Genomic DNA, 25,659 nt, shown 5'->3' on the forward strand with positions numbered 1-25,659 from the left:
GTTGTTTAACCCTTAGCCTGCCGTTTGCCACGCCCCCTTGTTTACGTTTATTTCGTAAAACGGCCAGGGGCAAAATAGGTGAATCGGGTAATATTACTTTAAAAATCCACCAAAAATTAAATTATTATTTTATTCATATGAAAAAAATCAAATATATTTATCAATATAATTAGTTTTAAATACGACATTTTTCAATAAATTTTATTTGAAAAATTTGAGGAAAAAAAAATTATATATAATATATTATAACTGACATTCAAACTTGAAAATTTGTTACTTTTTGTCAGATTTAACATTGTCTGGTTACTTCATTCTTATTGGCACTGAGCCAGAATGATGTAGAATATTGTTTTGTACAATTCGATATAACACTTATGCATGTATGTTTATTTGTTGTGAAATTATCGCACATTATATCAAACATTTGTTTGAAATCAAAACTTTATTCTGCTATCAACTAATATAATTAACTAATATACTTTATTCACTTCATATTAAATGAGATTATATATTTTTGTAATAAATATATGATTACCAGTAGCAATACATGTAACATTTGCTGATATTTTCAATTAAAATAGAAATTAAAAATTAAAAAAATATATAAAATATCAGAACTGAAGGTCACAACTTAAATATTTATAACACGTTGACGTATTATAACTGAGTAAACTTAATATAGCATTAATGAACTTATTATAGAAATATTATTGCATAAATATGCTAAAAATGAAATAAAAAATTACCAGGAAATGAAAAATTAAGAAAAAAAAAACCATTAATTAAAATTTTTTAAGTCAACAAAATACTACCTGGACAAAAATATGTGAAACAGACGATAGACAAGACGATGCCATCAAGTGCTGACATCTGTTATCGATTTTTGTAAAATTTATCAATATTTGACCAGAGTAACGATGAATCGGTACCCTGGTCGATTTGCTTAAGAATTAGGGTTACGACAGAATGGTACCCCGGCTGGGAAAGGGTTAATACTACTATTTCATATGACTTCCAGATGTTCTTGGATACATGTCTGGAGCATTCTAGTAGTAGATCCAATATGATTGATTGATTGATTGAGAGATGATGTAATGGTATGGCGTTTATCCCAGAGTTTTTAGCAAGTCAACTTTATCTCTGACATTGCATAAAAGTTTATGTAAGGTACGTTAGGGAGCCAGAGGAACGATAAACTTGAATTTTCTGAATATGCACATGATAGCTAATGACAGCACTTGGGGAGGAACTATTACTTTTTATAGAAATGCTGTCCCCAGTCTATTCTTCCACTTCATTCACCATGGAATATGACGTCAATGCTAAAATATTATCCTTGGATCTGCTTATATACAGATCCCTAGATGGAATTATGTTTTCTGTGTTCAATTGATATTAATTGCAACTCATTGTCAACCATTGCCTGACTAGAGGGAAAGAGAAATGCCCTGTGTATGAGAGCCGTTATAGTGAAAATTATATACTGGGGATGAAAGGCTGTTGATGGAAATATAATTATATGAGACAAGACATTGAATTCATGGAACACTTGGATAATCTGAAAAACTGATTAAATAAATAAAAATGAAATGAAAGAAATGGAGAGAGATGGTGTTATTGTTGAGACAATGCCTTCTAAACTGTATACTGGTTGTCATATTTTCAACGCAAAATTGAAGTACACAGTATATGGTGATGCAGATTATGCAAAGGTTTGATTTTTGTGATAGAAATTTTCTGTGGGATGTACTGTACATCAGCATGGTTTTTATGTCACTCTAGGTTACAAGTAGGATATTCTGGTAATTTTGCTATAATTTTTTGCAAATTTTTCATGTTTGTTTTTTGTGATTTTCAGAATTAAAAATATTGTATTTTTTCAGGAATTTGATGATATGTATAGTAGAGTTAAAAGACAAAGAAGAAAAACTGTAAGAGATTTATATGCTAGAAGAATATCTAGAAATGCAAATATGACTGATAGTGAGGAAACTGATCAAAATGAAAGTATGGACGATGATGAAGGTGGAAGTGATTTGGAAGGTATTTAATAATTTTTACAATATTGTTGTATTAAAGATCTGTCATTCATACAAATTGTTTAGTAAACTTCAAAATGAGCTGCTTAAAAGAGCTTTGAGTGAGAAGGTTCTAATATTACTGTAATTTGCTCGTTTATGAAATGCAGTATTAAAATTTTGCAAATATTGTTAAGAATGAAAAATCTGGAAGACTAACTGTCATTATTGTTGGTTGATCTAAGATGACAGTTTGTCATACCTTATCAAATGAGACTATTCTTACTTATCTACTTGACGTGGATGGATAAAACACCAACATTGTAAGACATTGGGATTAAAGCCCTAGCTGAAACAAAATTTATATACTCAGGTACAATGTCAAATATAGGATATGGAGAAAGTATACTATCTTTTGGCATTAAATTTATTTACTTGATAAAGTGAATACATGCAAGAACTTTTGATATTTCAAAATGCTGTCCTCAGACAAACAAAGAATATATAAAATGCAAATAGTGATTTTTTAAAAATTCTATCTCTAAATTTTTCAAGTGTGTATGAATAAGGCTTTTTTTTTCCATGTGTTGTTCATTTTAAATTTTTATGAAGTCCTATTGGTGATGTACATGCTTAAAAACTTTTTCATTGCTTTTATCTCACATTTTTCATGTCATTTCTTTTTGAAGTTACTTTATCATTATCCACTTTCATGCTACTTACCTTCTTGAACTTTTTCATTTATTTTAGCATTATACTATTCTTATTTTTTATGGATTGTGTAATCTGCTTAAATGCAATGTATTCTGAATAGGCTACAAATTTAGATTTTTGAGTTTATATTTTTCAGGGAAATATTTCAAGGTATTTCAAATGAATTGAAATTGATTTTTGACTACTTTAACCAACTAGAACTATGATACAGTATTGTTTATTTGAAAAAAATTAAATTTTCAAATAATGTTTTGAAGATAATATAGGTTGAAAATCCTTTATCTGAACTTCTAAAAACTGAAAACTCTCAACTTTTGGAAGTTTCTTGAGTGCCAAGGTGACGTGCCACAAATGGAAAATTCCATAAAGCTCTGGAAATGTTCCAGTATTTGCCCAGAGTCCTTTTTGCCAGTTTCTGAGCTGGATGATTTTTTCTGGCTGCCTGGCTGATGAACTTCATGAGAACTATATGATACATACACAAAAAGTGATGACTTCATATAATTCAAATATAGTTCAATTACAATTCTTAACACATTTACCAGAACATATTGGAAATATAAACAAGTTTTAATTCTACAGAAAAAACATTTGTACTTTGTATCATATTCAAAATTATTATGAAAAAAGTTTAGGAACAAAACAGATTTTATTCAAAACATTTTCATTTTCCTAAAAGAACATCAGCTAGAAATCTTTCAGAGCACTTTAGAACAAATACATTAAAAAGAATACTGTCATATTCAAACTAATTTAAATTTTAAAATTACCAGTACATTATTAAATACACAAAAATTAATAAAAAGTAATAAAGTAAACTCTGAATAAATGAATCAAATTAAAACAGGAAATAAACAAAAAAGTATTAAATAAAGCAAAAAGTATCAAAAATAACAGTATAATGTTCTTTTAAGAGAAAGAAAACATTTCTGAATAAAATTTGTTTTGGTTCATGAATTCAGCATTTAAAAAAAAAAATAATTTTAAGTATGAATTCAAAGCTGAAACTTATCCTGACATCCTTACAACAAGGCCACACCCATAATAACACACAAGCATCTAATTAAAGTTCTGCTGTTATTGTATTATATAACATCTAGTACACAACTTTTGTTGTTAATGATTACTTCTATTTATCATTTCTGTGTTAATTTTCTGAGTTATATTTCATTTTAAATATTGCTATATAGCTTTATTTATTCACATACTTAATTCTTTTTATTTTTATTTAATTTGATGTATTAGAATATTCAATTAAAAACTTTTTTAAAATTAAAACAGTCAGTTTAAAGGCTGGAACATTCCACTTTTGGAATACTCAGTAAACTGTTCAATTTAATGGTGTTGAACCTGAAGCAGGCCTATAAACTAGGCTGAAAACCTTTGTTGGGCTGCAATTTGAAAAAGTTGTAGATCTATAAATTCCCACTGTCATTTGTCTGCTGTCTGTCTTTCCATAATCTCGAGAACAGAGTTAGATAGATGAAAGTCGAGACCAGATATGAAAACCTTTGGGGCAGGAGGCCCTGAATAACTAGATATGAACTTTTGGTGCAAACTGGAAGGCACATTGTTTCAATTCAAAAATTTTTCACTCAAAAGGACTGGCATAACTCTATTGTTAAAGGAAAAGTATGATGTACAGGGGCAAGCCACTACTAATTTGAGGTGGAGGGCATATATTTTAAATTAAATAAATTAAAAATATGATTAAAAATTGCAGCCCAGCATTGTGACAATGTCACAGGAAATCATTGCTTGTTTCTAATAAAGTATTGCTGGAAGATATAAGGAAGGTCTGATATTGATTAATATTAGTACAAATTCTTTGGAATAGATCAATTAAATGAATATATCTGAAGTAATTTTCATACATCTAAGGTAAGTATGTTTTTATATATATATATATTGACATAGATGTGTGAAAGTTTTTTGTCTTATTGAAAATTAATAAAGGTTTAGTGTTTGTAGATGCAAATATAGAAATATTGTAAAATTGGAAAAATTCCAAAATCAGAAACAATGCCTTTTCCAAGTATTTCAGATAAAGGATTCTCAATCTGTATTACATTTTCTTTATTTTATGGAAAAAAAAGCTTATCATGTTTATTTTATCATCATAAATATAGTAAATAATAAATTTTTTATAGTAAGATTCTAAACTTTAAGATATTGATAAATATTTAGGTTCTGGTGTTAGTGGGGAAGAAGAATCACAAGGAGAAAATCATCCCAAATATTGCTTAAGACCAAAAAAGCCAATTACGGAACGATTTCAGTTTCCAATTGGTATGTTTCTTACATGATACTAATAACAAATAAGAAAATCCTATTAAAATTTGTGTGCTCATTCAATATTTTCAGAGCCTGTTCGGCAAAAGAAATCATCATCATCACAATTATTTCATTCCTCAAGTCACATTCGTCACAGGGGTCGTCACCTGTTTCGGTCTCCCGCGCACAAGAGTTCATTTTTCAAAAGGTATTTCTTTATTTTTATATTATTAAATGTTTAATAATAAATAATAATTACTTAGAATTTTTTGGTGAATAAAAAAATTTATTGGACATTTTTATCAAATCTGTTAACAAATAAATTAAATAAATAAAAATTAAGAAAAAAGTTCTTCATTTTTCTGTTCTTATATATATGTATGGGACTGTTCTTAGTATATATGTATGGTCCTCTAAGTAAAATTTGATAAATCTTAAAATAATTTTCTTTTCCAACTAGTGTTCGGCTAATTCAAGAAAAAAAATTTACAAAGAGGCATTAAAGAACATTTTAAGAAACATTTTAATATCCTGCGAGTGCTTTTGACATATTTATAAACATCATCTTCAGGCAAAACTGGATTCAAATAGGTTTTTGATCAAGTTTTTAAATTGGAATAAAAACAGCAATAGCCACTTAGAACATACAAGTTTAGAAATAATGTATTATATTTAAAATACATGTAACAACGTCGCACATGCACCTTACTGTGCAGAGAACAAGAACAGTGTTAGCTGTTTAGAACATAACACAAAACTTTGAGCAGCGATTCTCAACCTTCTTAGTTCCACGACCCCCCCAAATAGTAAATATAAATAAAATTAATATTTTGTGACCTCCCACCTAAAGGAATAATAACAGTAAGCCTTACTATTACTAATTGAATTTTGACTGTAATTATAAATGTAAATTTTTAAAATATTATATAATCACATTGCACTAATTTTATACATTAAGAAAATACTGACAGTATAAAAAATGTAATACAACTAATCCTATTATTTCATGTTGCTGCATTTATAGCGATGGGTATGAGCATGCATGTATGACATGTACAATGAGCAATTTATAAGTTCCAACTTTATGTGTATGTGCTCTTTGTAATTTGATCCACATATGGAGAAAATTTTAAATAAAAAACAAATGCAACCATTACATTAATTTCTTTTCTTTACATGTGTACTTATTGTAAATAAAACATTTATAAGTTTATAATAAATGATTTTTTCTCATAAAATGATTTCATTATTGTCTCACAACCTCCCGTTAATATCACCGTGATCCCCAGGTTGAGAAACGCTGACTTAGAGTATTAATTTAAATTTGTGTAACATCATCATGCATGCATCTTACAGCGCAGAAAACAGGAACGGCAATTAGCTTTTTTAACGAAACAGGTTTAAAAATATTAAAATATTGTCGTGCATGCACCTTACTTTGCAGAGAAGGCAGGGTGTGAGATAAGCAGAGGGTCAGGGGTTTATCCTCGCTGACCACTTACACTGCACGGGTTGGCAAAACCCGATCTCTTTGTCATTTCGAATGGCTAGGAGGGCAAAAAGTGAGTGGGGAGGTGCATCAGTAAGTCGACAGGCACCTTGGATTGACAAGAGACAGGTTAACAAATAAAACATTTATTGAATAACTAGAATAACATACAAGGCGATTACAAACTATTCTACGATACTATGCGGTTATATGTAAGTAGATATAAAGCTCTACAAGTTCTAAACAAACAGGAGGCTATGAGCTAAGCCTATTGCTGTTGCAGGAGAGAGTTTACAAAGGTCCTAACAAAATATTTGTTGGTGTGAGATTGGACGATATAATTCGACTGTATGGCGGTCGCCAAAGAGTTGCTGTAGGTCTTCTCTGATGGGACTTCGTTCCTGAGCATGGAGACAGACACAAGTACAATAATAACTTCCTATGCGAGTGCACTAAGTTTCCAGTGGCGCGAGCTTTTATAGCATTAGTGTGGGAAGCAGTCGGTTGTTGACAATGACTTGCAAATTCTTGACAGCTAAGTGTCAACTTTCTCACCTAACTGTTGATAGTTACTGGAGACCTCTGCTCCGTTTCTCCGCGAGTTTTTTTTCTATCGGTGATTGTTTACAAAATTCTTGAACAAAAAATGAAAGTTTTCTTTTATTTACACAAATTTTCCCGCTAAAATCCACGGTCTCACACAGGGGTATAGAAATGGAGCTAATACAGGTGTTTTAACTGTTTGTATAGACTTATCCAAATCCCAGGCAACTCAAGGTGGAAGAGTTGCAAAGAGACAGTAATGTGGTGAAGAGGGCCTCCTAAATGTACACAAAATTCTGGTCATCACAGCACCTTAGCCATCACCACACAGTCCCAAAAGGGATGTGGTGGTGTTGTATAATCATCTTAGACAGTTCAGTGTCACAGCTGTCCCCTGCGATGGAAGGTTGGTGCTCTGGTATGCATCCTGGTGGTCACCCCTATATAGTGGGTGTGTGGACCAGACATTGGTCTTCCAATGTCTGGTGCACACCAATGGGTCTTCCAGTGGAATAGAATATAAGCCTGACTTTTCTATTCCATTGGAAGACCCAATGTCTGGTGCACACACCCACTATATAAGGGCGACCACCAGGATGCATACCAGAGCACCAACGTTCCATCGCAGGGGACAGCTGTGACACTGAACTGTCTAAGATGATTATACAACACCACCACATCCCTTTTGGGACTGTGTGGTGATGCTCAGGTGCTGTGATGACCAGAATTTGGTGTACATTTGGGAGGCCCTCTTCACCACATTACTGTCTCTTTGCAACTCTCCCACCCTTGAGTTGCCCAGGATTTAGATCAGTCTATACAAACAGTTAAAACACCTGTATTAGCTCCATTTCTATACCCCTGCCTTCTCTGCACAGTAAGGTGCATGCACGACAATATTTTAATATTTTTAAACCTGTTTTGTTAAAAAAGCTAATTGCCGTTCCTGTTTTCTGTGCTGTAAGATGCATGCGTGATGATGTTACATGAATTTAAATTAATACTCTAAGTTTTGTGTTATGTTCTAAACGGCTAACACTGTTCATGTTCTCTGCACAGTAAGGTGCATGTGCGGCGCTGTTATGAGTATTTTAAATCTAATACGTTATTTTTAAACTTGTTATGTTCTAAGTGGCTAATGCCGTTTTTGTTCCCAGTTTAAAAACTTGATCGAATACCTATTTGAATCTGGTTCTGCCTGAAGACAACGTTTATAAATATGTTGAAAGTGCTTGCAGGATATTAAAATGTTCTTTAATGCCTCTTTATATGAATTTTTCTCTTGAATCAGTAAAATTGTTGGCATGACATCCTCTCTATATATCTAGGTTACTTAACAAGTGTTGGACTAGTGTTTGGAGATGAACACTAGTGCAACACTGGTTGTAGTTGTTTACTCTTATGGGTTTTTACAAAGACAAGTAGCAGTTTAGGTAATCAAGATGTATAACACATGCCAAAGGAAAGGAGGCAAATTTTGCACTGTAAGACCCAAAGAAAGATATCAGGGGGTCTCTGTTGCATTTCATATTTTTAATATAATTATTCAAATGCTCTGCATAAGTGCTTCTCATTAATAGTACTGTTCAGTTGACTTTTTGTCCGTACTCAAATGGAAGGAAACCAAGATCATTGTGTCAAATACAACAAACCTAAGAGTTGTGGAAGTACTAGTTATTACTACTATCGTCTATCCACTCTTAAACAGAAGGAAAGTAGTTACCTTCATGGGTCTGTTTATTATCATTTCTAAAAATTTTATAACCTAACTAGCTTCAACGGCTAAAGTATTGGGTTGTTCGAAAAGTAATTTCATTTTTTTACCACCAGAGGAATGAGTTGTATTTTTACCAGCCAATTTCATTTTAAACCATATTGTCATTATATATTTTGAGAACTGACATTTCAAGACTTATTTGTAAAAAATTTTATTTGATTCTTTGCAATTTTTTCTTTTTTTGGTGTCCCACCAAATATGGAAAATTGAAAACAACATTTTCGGCATATTTTGCTTTTTTATTACCATAAAAATAAATACGCTGTTGAAGCAAGAAAAAATTGTGTGACATGTATGGAGATGATGTGTTGAGAGAAAGACAATGCCAAAACTGGTTTGCAAAATTTTGTCGCTAAGAGATTAAATTTGTTGAATTGAACCATTTATGATCACTTGAAACAACTTGGTTTTGTTTCAAAGCTTTATATATGGGTTCTACATGTTCTTAAAGAAAGAGATGCTCTCTTTGGTAGGATTTTAAGGAAAATTTTTTTTTGAGCTTCTACCAGACAATTCCACAATTAATTCAAAAGTGTACTGCCATCAATTGGACAGATTAAGTGATACCATCAAACAGAAAAGGCCAGAATTGATCAATGGAAAAGGTGTAGTGTTTTGCCATGATGCCAGCCAGATCTCACACAAGTTTGGTAACTCATCAGAAACTGTTACAGCTTGGATGGGATGTGCTACCACACCCACCATATTTGCTAGATCTTCAGATTATGCAAAAAACCTTTGCTAGATCTTCAGATGGCACCTTCAGATTATTACTTGTTCTGGTCTTTACAAAATTTTTTAACCAGTAAAACATTTACTTCAAATGAGGATGTCAAAAATCACTTAGATCAGTTTTTTGTAAGCAAAGATCGGAACTTTTATGAATGTGGAATCACACTACTACCAGAAAGATGGCAACAGGTATATGATCAAAATGGTCAATATAGAATTCAATAAAATATTTATATATTATAAGAAAATTGTTTTTTCTACAAAAAAAACTAAATTACTTTCCAAACAACCCAATAATAAACTGACATTATATACACAGGGTTTGTAAGAAATAAATTTCTCACTTCAGAGAGCTCTGGAGTCTATTCTACTGATTGAAATGAGACAAAATTTGGACTACAGATAATTCAAATGATGCCCTAGACATTTCTTAAATAAATAAAAAATAGGCAAAAATCTGTCTATTTTTTGCATTCAATATTTCTGGAGCACACAGAAATATTGAATATGCATGCACATTTGAATGTTGAATATCTAGCACTAAAACTGCTCAATATGTCCTCCATTTTGAACAATGTGCTCTAATTGCAAAACCATATTTTCCACAGTTGAACTCAGTGAGTCTGCCAGAATATCCAGAACATGGTGCTGAATGCTGTCCTTCAGATCTGGCACAGATGCAGGTCTTCTACGGTAGATGTTGTCCTTCAGGAAACCCTATAACCAAAAGTTGTACGGGGTAATATTTGGCAATTGAGGAGGCCATGCTGTAGGAAAATAACAGCTGATTACTTCTGCATCTGTGAAATTGCTGTACAGGATGAGCAATGTGGAGAGGTGTGCCATTCTGCATGTAAATGATGTCCTGAAGGCATCCATGCTGTCGTGAAGTTCTGGGATTTCAAAATCCCTCAGCATACCATTTGCGTTACAGCGCCACCTATTTACAGATTTTTGTACTACTTTTTTATTTAAGAAATGTCGAGCACATTATTTAAATTATCTGAAGTCCAAATTTTGCCTCGTTTCAAGCAGTAGAACACACTCCAGAGCTCTCTGAAGTGGGAAACTTATTTTTTGCTAAGCTTGTATATATATAAAATATAATGTAAAGTAGTCTGTGTGGACTGTAATACTTACACCCTGGTTGTTTTTTTGTGTTTGCTGTAACTTATGTTATTTTAGTTTATTTTTGTTTAGTTTTTATCTTAACTTTTTTTAAAATAACATTCACCAATACTAAAATCCAGCAAAATGTAAAAATTTTACTGTAAACTATTGTTTTTGTTTATATATAACAGACATTCTTAGGTTAGTTGAAAAAGTTACTCCTAAATATTTCTGAATTAATTGATAATATAGATATTAAGCTTCAGAGGAAAAATGAGATTTATAAAACAACATTAAACACTGGTCAATGGCTTAACTGACTACCTCTAGTCCAAATTATAAAGTAGTAGCAAATATTTTTGTCATAAATTATGTTAAATTATTATTTAATTAGTTACATTTTTTATTAAATTTTAATTTCAACATTTAACTTTACAATATTGAAATTATTATTATGCTTTCTATTTATTTATTTTTATTTTTATTACTTTTCTGGCTGTTATATATAACAGAGGGAAAGTATGGCGATTGACCTCCTCAAGATTTTTACAATTTTGTACTCAGGACACCTTGAAACATCAAGAAATACAGAAAAAAAAATCCCCAAACTGTTTTTGTATGTATGAATGTTTGTGTGTGTATATGGGGGGGTATGATTTTGTTTAATCTTTTTGAAGCTAAATAACTAGCATGCTTTTTGTTGAAATTTTCTGAGATTTCGAAAGAAGGTTTGATGCTATAAAATTTTGGTGATTAAAGGTCGAGAGGCTGGGGAAATAAAGGGGTTTGTGTATCTCCAGTAAGCTCAGATTTAATGACAATTTTACTTGTTATTGGCATTTAGAACTTTTTATAAAACCCATCCCTACCCTCAAAATTAAGCTTTTTGCTGTTTTATAATAGTTAAAAATATAAAAAGTTTTTAATAAAATATGATAACAGATGTTGCTACCAAATATTGCCAGGAAAGTTAAGCAACTTGTTGCTGGATTTTTGTATACAATTATGAATTGCCAGATGGCAGATGATATCCATTACCCATTTAACAAAAACCCCAATACTAAAGTACAATTAAACTAATAAAAAATAAAAATACACAATATATGTAAATACATGGTATATGTTAATTTGTAAATATGTCATAAGTTAAAAATTCATAATAAAAATAGAATGAAGACAGTAAAGAATCTTTTGTTAGATGTGAAATAAGAAAAATTATTCTGTTGTTTAATTTTTACCTAATTCCACCAACCATTGCTTGAAAATAAATATTACTTATATTTTTATTGAAGGAAACATCATGCAGTTCATAATAGTTCTTCAACGTGTACTTCGAGTGATGATGAACGACATTTTGAACAAAGAAAAGCAAGAAGCATGGCACGTGCAAGAAACAGGTAACTTTTTAATATATTTATATTTAATATATTAAAAAAATCTTCATGGTAATGTTTTAATGTACTGGAAAATAAAGTTAAAAAAGAATGAGATCAGAACCAATCAGAATTTTTCTTTAATAGAAATATTTATGAAAAAACATAAATATTTTTATTAAAGTATTAAATCAAACTACTAAAACAACTTGATTGTCATAAAATATTACATTTTATTACATTAAAAAATTGCCAGGACAAATTCACATTTAACAAAAATATATTTCTTCTTAGACTATATATACAAATAAGTTCAAATCCTTCTGTCCTGTGAAAGTGTGTGAAAGGACAGAAGGATTTGGACTCATTTGTATGTAAAGTCTAACAAGAAATATATTTTCTTTAAATAGTACATTTTATGTTCACAACTTATAATTTGTAAATTATTATTGTAATGACTGAAATGTTTTTTTCTTGCTTTTAGTGAACTGTGCATATTCAAAAATATTACATTTTTTTATGCTACTGAACATTACATAAAAAGAGAGAACTGAATCTGTATATTTCCTTTTTCTTTCAAAGATCCTTATACATATAAACATAAATACATCATTAGATGAATGTATGAATTGTTTTTTGACCAAAAATGATAAGAAAAATTTGGATACTAATAAAGACAAAAACTCTGCAGATCAGTGTTTCTCACCCTGGGTGACATTGTTGTTCCTTCAGGTTCACTTCAGAGTGTTTACACAGTAGTGGAATACTTGACCACTCCACAATGTCTGTAAGGAGATTAGGTAATGCTACTGGTAGAATAATTGTTTATAAAACAGATCCCATCATCTACAAGCTACATCATGCCCTATTAATGTTCCAGATGTATATATGATTTCTGTTATGGACAACAGAGTTGCACATGACTTACTGTATGTAGGGCTACCTTAAGATCTCTTTGTGCATTCTTGAAGGAGCACAAATACAATGTACAGAAGTCGCAACCCATTACAGCCCTGGTTTTTCATATTTTCTGATTTGATATGAGCATCTGTACATCCATATATTTTGTATCAACTTGATAGATAGACAATAAAAATTCACACCTTTACAAAATCCTGGAATTTTAAAGAATGATAAGAAACCATATAACTAATTTGACCATGGGGATTTACTCCATCCCATTAATCAACCAATGTTTTAAATCAAAACTGATCTATGTTGGTTCCACTATGCATAATTTACAACAGTGACTCAATGAACATAAATATGCAATTGATAAAAATCTCAATAATGTGATGCTGGCAGCTTATTTGCAACATCAGGACATACAAGTACAATGGGAGCAGGCAACTATCATCAGACCCACATCTAATATACACACTATGAGATATCTAGAAAAATGGAAATTTTTAAAGCGCACAAAAAATCCAGTTGCATCAACCATACAGATGCAGACAGCTTATCTACTGCATGGCAGTTCTTTTATAAAAGTTAATTTTATTAAGGGGCATTTATTTGTTTATTTTTACCTTTTATTTTTTACTTTTATTTCTGTAGTTATTTATTTTACTACGATTTTTGTTATTTATTTATTATTTTAAAATTCTTGTTATCGTTTTTAAGTTTTCGTATTCATGCTCTTTTTTCACATTCTATTCTATTGTAACTGAAGATCAGTGAAGCTGATTGAAAACATTATTATTTAGTAAATTTCATTGCTGGATTTTGTAAAGATGCAGTTTTTTTAGCATCTATAGATGTTGTGATATCCAAGACACTTATTATAGAAAATTGTATTTCAAACTTATTTTTTTATTATGGTTTGATTTGGGTTCTTGTACTTAAATTTGATTTGTTTATTACCCAATAAATAAATCAACTTTAAGAACAAGACTATGTAATTTTGACTAATGTTTCTTCAAGTAAATATTATTTGGTTAACTGAATGTAACAGTGTATTTTGATTATTTTATAATTTCAATTAACTTATAATAATCAAAAATTTGTATAACAATTTAGATGTCTTCCGATGAACTTTACCGATGACGATTTAAAGCATGGTGTTCTTAGAGATAGAAATAGAATAGGTTGCAGTTTGGCAGATGTTGATCCAATGAATATCAATAAGTCGGTAAGTCTGTTTCTGTATGCTTTGGATGTTTGTTTACAACTGGAATTCATAATGTTAATAATGTTTTTATTATTTTAGATAATGTTTGATAGTATAGGAGGTCTTGATCATCATATTCGTTCTCTCAAAGAAATGATAATATTTCCTCTATTATATCCAGAAGTATTTGAAAAATTTAAAATCACTCCACCTCGAGGTGTACTATTTCATGGTCCACCAGGTAATATTTTTAGAGTTTAAAACTAAATACTATTTTTGCTTATTTAAAATATTGTTTTTAGGAACTGGTAAAACTCTTGTTGCTCGTGCTCTGGCTAATGAATGCAGCCAAGGAGATAGAAGAATTGCATTCTTTATGAGAAAAGGAGCAGATTGTCTCAGTAAATGGGTTGGAGAATCTGAAAGACAACTTCGTTTGCTTTTTGATCAAGTATGTTACATATTATTGAGAATGTTTAATTGAAATTTTATGTTTATGGTGTTTTTTTTATTTTGTTTTAGGCTTATTCTATGCGTCCATCTATTATATTTTTTGATGAGATTGATGGTCTTGCACCAGTAAGATCAACACGTCAGGATCAAATACACAGTTCGATTGTTTCCACACTTCTTGCACTAATGGATGGGTTAGACAGTAGGGGAGAGATAGTGATTATAGGTGCAACAAACAGAATAGATGCAATTGATCCTGCGTTACGTCGACCAGGTCGTTTTGATCGTGAACTTCACTTTCCTCTTCCATCTTTGGAGGTAAGTATTTGTTTTTAACTAGTCACAAGTTATCCTCTATATTATACTGATTTAGTGATTTTCTATCTTGTCTCTCAGCCTATCAGCTGGTTTGATCTTATAGAACATCCTGTTTTCATGATCTGTAGATAAATTCTAATATCAGACAAAACATAATGGACTTTATTGAAGGAGTTTAATACGTTGATGGGTTCCAAATAGCAAATTTAAAATATATTTTGTAGGATGCATCAATACATTGAAAAACAATACTAATAATAACTATACAACACATCACTTCTGGTTGCAAGCTCTTGGCCCAGACAGATTATTTACATAGACATAATCAAGTAGCAAATATAATACAGCAAAATCTTGCAAAGAAACACAAATTAGTAGACATCCACAAACATTACTACAAATACATTCCACAGACAGTATTGGAAAACAACACGCACAAAATGTACTATGACAGAGCCATATCACGGATAAAACAATTTACCACAACAGACCAGACATCACACTCATTGACAAACACAATAAAATCACATGCATTATAGACATATCCATTCCAAACACTCACAATATACAAAATGCATGCACTGAAAAAATTAGCAAGTAGACAGAACTCACCCAGGAAATAAGGCATCTGTGGAGGATGAATTGGGTGCTTATTGTACCTGTTGTTCTCTCCTCTACAGGTGTCATACCACACACACTACACAAAAGCCTGGGCACATTACAATTGAATAGAAACACACACATCACACTACAGAAAGCCACTATATTGAATACATTTCATATTGTTAGGAAGTTCCTGAATACAGACACACACACTGACATACTTATTTAACTTTTGTCTTGTTTTGGTTGCTATGCCTTGATTCTGGTCCGGCATAGTACACAGCCACCGGTGTCAACCGAGTATAACCCACTACATCCAACATAATAATAAAGATTTACAAGTTCTAAAACTTGCAAATTTTAATATTAAATTTTACTTAATGTCAATAGAATTTTTCTTTAATTGTTCATTTGATAAGTGCTAAGTTTACAAAAAGAACAAATCTGATTTTAAAAAAGTATTTGAATGTTGATTCAGAGATTGTCCTTTCATTATTTAAGCATTTTCAGGGATTATTTAATTTATAATTAGTTTATTTAAATATATTTATAAGTATATATTGACTTCAAAAGAGCAGATTTTTTTGAGTTGGTTAGGATAAATAAGTTGAATTTTATTTTACTAAATTAACCTACTAATGTATTCATATTTCAATGAATAATAATGAAATTAGTTGTTTATTTAATTAATTCATTTAGATTTTATAATTTACAAAGCATTTTAATTTTTATGTTTAACCTATCCCATGTTGAAATTTTTCTCCATTGCGTGTGGCCGCCATGTTGAATTTTTGTCAATGTTAAGCCTAACGAAAAAATTATTTTAAAAATAATAAGCGTGGCTACTGTATTGTTAAAAATTTTTTTTTTATTTTGCATAAACAAAATAAATATATTGAAAAATATAAAAGCAAAAAAATTATATTTTAAAAGTTTGTTTTAATATAAAATTGTGACGCATAGCAACATCTAGTATCAAAAACGTTTTGATGCAGAAATGAGTATGTTCAGGGTCCACAGGTTAGGTCAAATGAGGTCAACACGAAAATACTCAGGAACAACACTGGATAGGTTAAATACTTGACCATAAAGAAGAATTTGGGCTTATTTACTTTCTAAATAATAGTTTAAACACTTTTGAATGCATTGCAGTTTAAAAAAAAAAGTTTTGATTTGATGAAACCATGTTCCATTTGGAAGATTGCTCAAAAAAATCTCTGTTGAAGGAGAACAAAATTTCTATCTTTAACCCTTTGTCAAAATATCTGATATTGTTACAAATGTGACTCTTAGAATTTGTCATTACTGAATTTTTCTGTATATAATGAATTTTATTATTTGTAAGGAAGTTTTGGAAGTTGTATATTATATTTTCAAATAAAAGAATAATAAAAAAGTTGACAATTATTTAGTTTGTCTATTTACTATGAAACAGAAAATTTACATTTGAAAATTGTTAAATTTCAGGCTAGATGTCGAATTTTGAAAATTCATACAAAAGAGTGGAATCCGTCACTTTCTGAGAAATTTGCTTATGAACTGGCTTTGGAAAGTTCTGGATATTGTGGGGCTGATCTGAAGGCATTGTGCACAGAAGCGGCTCTAATGTGTCTCCGTCGACACTATCCTCAGATTTATAAATCTCGTCAGAAATTAGTATTGGACGTCAATTCCATTCAGGTAGAGGCACCACGGGATTAGTTTTTTGTCTTGTGCTCATCGTATGTATATTTTGATCGTCAATAAAATATCATATGACTTAAAATGATGATGACAATATTAAGTTTTTAATTTTGTCAATTAAAAACTGTTTGCTTTTGTTGTAGATTTTACCACAAGATTTTTATAGAGCTATGAGAAAAATTATTCCAGTTACTCAAAGATCTTCTTATTCTCCAGTTCGTCCTTTAATGTCATTTATAAAACCATTACTTCAAAACACTCTGCTTAGATCTATTGAATTGTTGGAAAACTTATTTCCTGCTGGAACAAAATATATTACAGATATGAGTAAGTACCTTAAGAGACATGTTATACATTTACATTAATTACATTTGTAATTTTTATATAGTAATTCTGAAATAACATAATTATTTTAAATAATGATTGTTTAAATATTTTGACAGCTCTTAGAGAAAAAGTTGCTAAGCATGCATTTATTGAAATTTTTACTTTTAGATTTTTTATCATTAGATTAATTATTCGTTAACTATTATAGTATATATTGAATATGCCATGTTGTCATGCATTTTTATTTTTATACAGATATTTTTTGTATTTAATTAAAACAAAATCAGTTTTAGATGTAAAGTTCAAATTATAAAGAGCTCTGTAGACTGGAGTGTAAGTATATGAAACAAAACACTAAAGAACTAAAAATAACTCCAGTAAATACCTTATTCATGGAAAATCAAGACTAAAATTTTCACTAGAACAGATTTTCAGATTTCAATTTGGAAACATAGGACATGAAGATCTGAAATGATTGAAAACATTAGACCTGATCTTCCATGACTAAAGTTTTTACATTAGGTGTAAAGCCATGTTTGAATTTGTTTCATTATTTCACTCTGTTCAAAAAAGTAAATTTGAGACATTGTTGATGTTTTGAAACAAGTTACTAAGTATATTAACATAATTTCATAAAAGTAATTTGCAATAGTCTATAACCTTTACTAGAATATACCTTGCAAGAAATGACAGTCTGTCTTCTAGTTATGTCAAAATATGTAGAAAGGAAAACTTTCTTTTTGTGAATGAGAGTTACTACTACTAAAAGTAAAGTATCTAGGCTTATAGAAGTTATTCAGAATACTGGGAGACAAATGCTTTCCTTTCTTATGTTTTGGTGCAACTAGATGCTAGACTATTTTGAGAAAATCTTGCTCTATTATGTGAGGTTGATTGCAAGCGTGATTATTTAAAAGACAGATTATAGTGTTTTAAAGACAAAATCTTTGAGAATAGATTACTATTTAGAGATATTTCTGTCCAAAAGATATCTTAGAAGTGAAGATGCTTGAACTAATGTAAATATCTTCACCACTAAATAATGTACCTGAATGAGCATTTCTAGGCCTTGAGATGCTCATTGCAGATGTGGATGAGGATCACAAAGAAGATTGCACTGACTGTATGCAGCATCTCAATTAAATCTGAGTACAAACTACTTTGGAACATGCTTAAAGTTATTGAAACTAACTGGAGAATAATCCATACCTTATCTATCTTTTCACTCCAGCACTAAATATCTTTTTCCTTAACATTTTTGGGTTTCTTTATAACCCTTCATTTGGCTTCTCTAACTCAAATATATCAAATTCAATGCATTATATTCCTTTCAGATTATTCATTGTGACATGTTTTAAGTTAATTTGAATCATTGTAGTCATACTTGCCTGTTTTGCCATTACTTACAACAATGATTGAGATTAATTTGAATCAAATGACTAATAAATGGTCTTAAAGAAATAAAATGTATCAAATTTGATATATTCAAATTAAAGAAGCCTGTGAAAGGTTTGTAAAGAAACCCGGAAATGATAGTGAGACAAAATTAGTGCTCTAATGAAAAACCAATTTGATGGAATTTTGTGGATGTGTAGTATTTACTTGTACTTAAATTCTATCAAAGTCACAGGACCCACTAATCAAGCATTCTTAGAAAATTGGGATAAAAGTTTTTCTACAACTACTAATACCAATACAGAAGACTGATTCGCAAAGTAGTGATGTGGCACGATTAGTTTAGGTACCACATGTGGAAGTTTTGTTTTTAGGTTTGATCCCCTTATGAGAGGATTTTTGTATAATTTAATCTTATCATTTTAAAATTTCTTATGTATGATTTTTAAGGTCATTGAAAATATATTTTTTACTTTGATCACTCTATTTTTGGAAAGATCATATAACATTATAATCACATTTTGTATTATTTAATGTATTGTAGGTTTTTACAGGCTTCTTAATTAAAATATTACAGACTAACAAAAAAATTAAAAGTGTTTATTGATAATAGATTTGTGGGATGGTTAAACAAATTTTCAAATATTCAACAACATTTTTAAAGATGACGTAGATATTCTATCTTGCCAATTAAAAATTGTTTTGCCATAATAAACTTCTCAAAGAAAAGTATATTTCAATAGGCAAGTTAAACGTTTTATCAAAAAGTTACAAAATTGTAGCTATTTTCTTAAAACCAATAGCAAAGATGTTATTAAAACACAATCTGTAATATACAACCAGTTGAGTGCACCAGTGTTTTTGTGGTATGATAAAATAAAACAATGTAAAGACTATTAATGATGCAACAAGCCCTTATATTTTAACTGTTTTATGATAAAATACTACTAAAAATGCTATCATATTATTGTGAAACAGTGATTGTAATATTTATTACATATGTGAGTAGTGCCGGGAGGAAGTAGACACTTCCCAGGTCAATGACCCACTTGTCAGGGATGTTACATTGTTACGCGTTATGTGAATGGAGCCAATTGTAAGCTGCGGCGACAGTCGAGCAAAGACACCATTTTTTCTAACAAAACAAGAATTATTGGACAAAATACTACAAAAACTGTTTACTACAAATTTTAGGATCCTTAAGTTTACTTAGCTCTCAAGTACGCATAGGGGTGAGAGAGAGAATTTACAATACCCGATTTACATATTTCCTAGAGAAAACAACAAAGTCAGAATATCCAATGATTATCGGCACTAGGTCAAATACACAGGGTTCGGTGGTAGGTACAAGCTGAAGGCTTGAATTATTTACTGAATAACACTAGGTAATAATCCAAAGATGGAGATATGGCGATAGACACACTCCGAGGATAAACGACCAGGGACTCCCTCTCGGGGAGGGGAAGAAGCAGCTTTTATAACTTTGCGGTGGGAAGATAGATCACGAGACCACTATTAGAGGTCATCGGAGCTAAAACGATTGAATTGGATGAGGAGTATAAACTTTATGTATTACTGCATGAGAGCATTTACTTTTAATAGGAAGGGTTATAAAATTCCCACAAACTTTGTGGCTTGTTTTCCTTAGTCATAAGATTAATTAATTTAGAAAATTAGATAAAATTTTGACTTTCACACACACACACACACACACACACACCACACACCACACCACACATATATATATATATATATATATGTAATAAACATTACAATGACTGTTTCATTTTATTATATATATATATATAATATATATATATATATATATATATATATAATACAAGATTGTTTTTGCCAAAAAAAAAAAAAAAAAAATGTCATAATATACAAAGGCAGTTTTTCAACCTCCGGTGGTCCATAAATCAAAGACAAATGTGAATAACAAAATGAATTTATTACCAAAAGTTAGGTACAAACATGGTTACTTTTCGATATAATCACTATGAAGATTGAGGCATTTGTCTATCTGTGGATGAGCTTTGAAATCCCCTCTTCATAGAATGTTGCTGCCAATGACTTGAGATAAACCTAAATATTGTTTTGAAAATCATCATTAGTCTTGAACCTGTGCCTTTCTAGCCACATTTTTAGTTCAGGAAAGAAGTGGAAGTCACTTGGCACTAAATTGGGGCTGTACACTGGATGTTTAAAAAGTTCCAAGCTAGGTGAAAGTCTTCATACCTTTAATATATTCAAACCTTAAAGTTTTTATTTACAGTGCAATAAAACAATTAGTGACTTTGTGACATTAGTTGTAGTAGTAGTTAGTCAGTGCAGGCTACACTGACAATCTACCCTGATCTTAAAATAACATCTTCCTCTCAAATTTTACACAAAGTGGATGTTAATTGGTGTGAGATAATTTACAGCAAGTTTCTGAAATTTGATATGTTTATTTTTCATTTTTGAATCAAATTACAATAAAATAAACATGAAAAAAACCACTTTTGGCAGTTTACATTGTTAGAAAGAAGACAAAATGAAAAAATTAAACAAATAATCACAGTTTTTTATGTAATACTGACAGTTTTAGTTTTAGTATAAAAACTTTCATTTTTTTTATACACATTCTATAGAAGGATGTATAACCTCACTTAAATTGGCATGCTGGCATTCCTCTAGGATAAATCAACATGCCAGTTTTTACTATATGGAAATATCTGATTTCATGATCTCCCCAGATAGACTGACAATTATGAAAATATGGTGTATAAAATTTTTTGGCAAAAATGTAAACTTTAAATTATAGAAGAAGAATTTAAATTTCCTGATGTTTTATAATAAATAATAAATTATACATTCGATAATTAAAAACAGCATAAAATTGTGCATAAGAAATTTAAAAATGATAAGATTAAATTATAAAAAAACAATCTCACAGACTGGGATTGAACCCAAAAACAAAACCTCCACATGTAATCATGCTGCACTGCTACTTTACAGATCAGTCTTCCAAATTGGTATTTTAATGGTTATAGAAAAACTTTTATTGCAATTTTTTCCAGAATTCCCAAATAGTGGGTTCTGTGGCTTTGGTAGAGTTTAAGTACAAGTAAATTCTATATATCTACAAAATTAAATGAAATTGGTGATTACAAACTGCAGAGTTTCCCCTTGTTAGTTTTGCTGTATTGATTTGTTATTTGTTGTGTGTGAGTGAGGTAGTATTGTTATTGAGATTCATTAACCATACATGTGTTGATTCTGAATTTGTTTTCAACAGATAAAAGATATTGTGGTATATTTTTCAAATGCAACTTCTGCTTTAATCATGAATGTAGATCTTGTCTACTATGGCAATATTCAAGCCAGTATTGTTCAAATGTGTCACAATTGTTTTAATTTTCTTCAGAAAAGTGGGTTTGCTTATTTACCTAAGGCTGAGTGTATAGATCCACCACTGCTAACATAGAACAGGCACTATTTTGTAGTTGCTGTTGATCCTATTAGGTCAGTTGCTGTGTATGTCATTCTTTGTTTCATCTTTCCCTGCAGATTTTACTGGTATGAGTAACTTTTTGGAGGCTTATGCTTTCACTGGCATTACTATTTGAAGTATTGAGCTGTCAAGGTCAATAGTTCAAATAGTAATTTCTCACTTGTCACGCTGACAAGGTAGTGATCGGTGAGAAAATTATCAATATTAATATTATTGTTTTTATTTTTAATAATAATCTTTTATATTCATGTAGACACAAGAAGAAATGAATATTCCTTTGCTGCATGTGAAGAAATTTCTTCGGATGAAGAAATGGAAAATCCAATTTTTTTGAATTATGATAATTCTAATTGTCATGATGGAAGTGAAAAGCATATATCTCAATTCTTATCAAAGGAAACAAGGTATATGGTGAAGATGCATTCACATATCTTTTGTTGTATAAATATGAGGGCTATTTTTTAAATAAGGTCCGTTTGTGAATGAAAGTGAGAATAATGAGCAATCACGGCAGTACGCATGCACTTCTGCTCCAAGCAAGCTTGGCGCGTGTTTTGACACCATTTGCAGCCATATTGTCTGTCTGTATGCTGAGCTGTAGAAGTTTAAAATGTTTAAGAAAATGGAGTCTCCATCCAACTGTGAGATACGATCTGTTATTCGATTCTTGAGTTCAAGAAACTTGGCAGCAGCAGAAATTCACTGTCAGATTTGTGAAGTTTACGGTGATAATGCTATGAGTGACAATAAAGTCTGAAAATGGGTAAGAATGTTCAAGGACGGGCGAGTTAATGTGCATGATGAGCCACGCCCTGGCCCACCTCCGATTTCTAAAGATTTGGTTCGTGATGTGGATAACAAAATTCGGGAGGGCCGACGATTCACGATTTCAACGTTATCAATTGAATTTCCACAGATTTCAAGATTAGTTTTGTATACCATTGTTTCGGAGAAACTGAATTATTGAAAATTGTGTTCTCGGTGGGTTCCAAGACTGCTTTCTGATGATCACAAAACAAAAAGATTGGACAGTGCTTTATCGTTTTTGACTCGATACGATCATCCACACAGTCCGGACCTTGCACTCAGTGATTTTCACTTGTTTCGATACTTAAAGTTCCTTGGTGGTCAACGGTTCAACGACAATGAAGAAGTGAAAACTGCAGTCGTGGATTGGGCTTCTTCACAGGCGGCAGATTTCTTTGACGTCGGAATTCAAAAATTGTTGAGCGGTATGACAAATGTTTAAACAAAAATGGAAATTATGTAGAAAAGTAGATAAAAGTATGTAGAACATGGAAAAAAGTATATTTTAATGATATTTACAGTATTTTTCTTTTTATTAAAAAACGGACCTTATTTAAAAAATAGCCTTTGTATATTACATAATTAATATAACAAAAAAGATTTAAAAATAAGTATTTGGTTTAAGATTTTGTAACTGATATTGTCTTTTACATATTTACAGAAATTGCCAGTTTTATCAGCCTCCTAATCATCGTCCAAGACTCTTACTTTCTGGAAAGAAAAGTCAAGGTCAGAGCATGCATTTAGCTCCAGCAATCTTACATTATCTAGAGCATATTCCGGTCCATAAGTTAGATTTGCCTACTTTGTATACCGGAGCTTTTCGAACACCTGAAGAAGCTTGCGAGCAAGTCCGTATTTATAAATTTGAAAAGTTTAGTTTTTATAAATTTAAAGAGTTTTTAAGATTTAATTTTTACTTCTATTTTCTAGATATTTAGAGAAGCAAAGCGAAATCTACCAAGCATTATATACTTGCCTAGAATTGGAAGAATGTGGAAAACTCTTAATGAAACTGTACAAGAAACTTTTCTTACTCTTTTGCATGATCTCGAATCTAGTGCACCTCTTTTAATTTTGGCAACAAGTGATTGTCATTATCATGAATTACCATCACAGGTACAACTTAGTTTATTTTAGGAATATCAAATTATTATTCCCATATTGTTTTAATAATAAATGATTTGTGTATATATTTTGAATACATAAAATTTATAGTTTTTATTAATGTTTCACTTAATAATTACCATAGACCAGTGATTCCCAAACTTTTTCGATCCACTGTCCCCTTTGTTCCATAAAGTTATACCCAACGCCCCCTAGCCCATTTTCTCTTGTGTGACAAAGGATTGGAAATATTCTTAGGTAAACTTTTCTATGAATCTCACACTTTGTGCCCTTACCATACATTGTTCTCAACATCTGGAAACCATTAAACGCAATGTTTCCTCTTATCTGTTTAACAGAGAAAAGGGAACGGCTGTCAGTGACCCCAACTTTTGCCTTTGGTCACCGTTCAGTACCTTGTCTCCAGCGCCCCCTAGATTTACTCACCGCCCACAAGGGAGCATTATTGCCCACTTTAAGAAATGCTATAGACAATCTTTTAATTTTGGGATAGAAGCCTTCTTCAGGCACAATAACACATACTATAATTTTTTTGTATAATCCAAGGATTATTTGTTTTAAAATCAAGTGCAGCATATACTTTGTAGCAATTTTTCATGTTATATGCCTCTGTTGGTTTTATAAAGGAAATTACAGCTAATTAAACTACAGTAATCCCTGCAACAGACATATGAGTTACTGTTATATTAGTGAAGTGTAATACTATGATAATTAGTTTAGTTTCTTTAAAAATATGGTAGTCTTTTACAAAGTAGATCGTGTACATAGAATATGCTTAATGTAATCATTTTAGATCTTGTTAAAGTAATAATAATAAGCAAATGATAATGTTAATCAAAGTAAGTAAACAAAGTACAGTTAGTGGAAATTATTGAAGATTTATTAATTAATAATTAATATGTAGTTTATTCAGTATTATTTTCTTGTTACTACATTTGACAACAGCTAGCATTTTAAGTAAGAATCCAAAATTACAGGAAGAATGTTAGGACTGTTAGACAGACTATCAGCTAGACCAGTGGTTCTTAACCTGGGGTCCAAGAGAGCATTTTCAGGGGTGCAAGAGAAATTTCAAAAGTTAAGAAAAAGAAAAAAAAAACAGGAAATGAGGCAACCGTATTCTCTACAAACTGTGGTACCCAGCAACACAGCATCCCCACTTATTCACTCTCTACTGTCTCACTTCTATACTCTCTACTCTACCGTCTTTCAGCATGTCATGCTTGTCATCAGTCGTCAGTACATGCAGTTAATGTAGTCACATTGTTATGTGCAGTACAGAAACTAGTTGAGACATGTTTGCATA

At 30.8% G+C, this 25,659-nt stretch overlaps 1 protein-coding gene across 2 annotated transcripts in view; it reads left to right on the forward strand.

Moving 5' to 3' along the window:
• Positions 1-25,659, forward strand: part of LOC136985977 (ATPase family AAA domain-containing protein 2-like) — a 119,469-nt gene that overhangs the window by 34,721 nt on the left and 59,089 nt on the right. For both annotated transcript variants that reach the window (XM_067283399.1, XM_067283400.1), the window contains 13 exons: positions 1,884-2,043; positions 4,920-5,021; positions 5,097-5,214; positions 11,950-12,054; positions 14,050-14,161; positions 14,240-14,381; positions 14,443-14,591; positions 14,663-14,911; positions 16,982-17,194; positions 17,341-17,524; positions 22,672-22,822; positions 23,887-24,076; positions 24,159-24,344. In XM_067283399.1, the coding sequence (XP_067139500.1) occupies positions 1,884-2,043; positions 4,920-5,021; positions 5,097-5,214; positions 11,950-12,054; positions 14,050-14,161; positions 14,240-14,381; positions 14,443-14,591; positions 14,663-14,911; positions 16,982-17,194; positions 17,341-17,524; positions 22,672-22,822; positions 23,887-24,076; positions 24,159-24,344 (2,061 nt within the window). The remainder of the gene's footprint in view (positions 1-1,883; positions 2,044-4,919; positions 5,022-5,096; positions 5,215-11,949; positions 12,055-14,049; positions 14,162-14,239; positions 14,382-14,442; positions 14,592-14,662; positions 14,912-16,981; positions 17,195-17,340; positions 17,525-22,671; positions 22,823-23,886; positions 24,077-24,158; positions 24,345-25,659) is intronic.

This window comes from Centruroides vittatus, unplaced genomic scaffold, assembly GCF_030686945.1.
Source record: "Centruroides vittatus isolate TY-2023 unplaced genomic scaffold, ASM3068694v2 contig_986, whole genome shotgun sequence".
In the NCBI taxonomy this organism is placed as follows: domain Eukaryota; kingdom Metazoa; phylum Arthropoda; class Arachnida; order Scorpiones; family Buthidae; genus Centruroides; species Centruroides vittatus.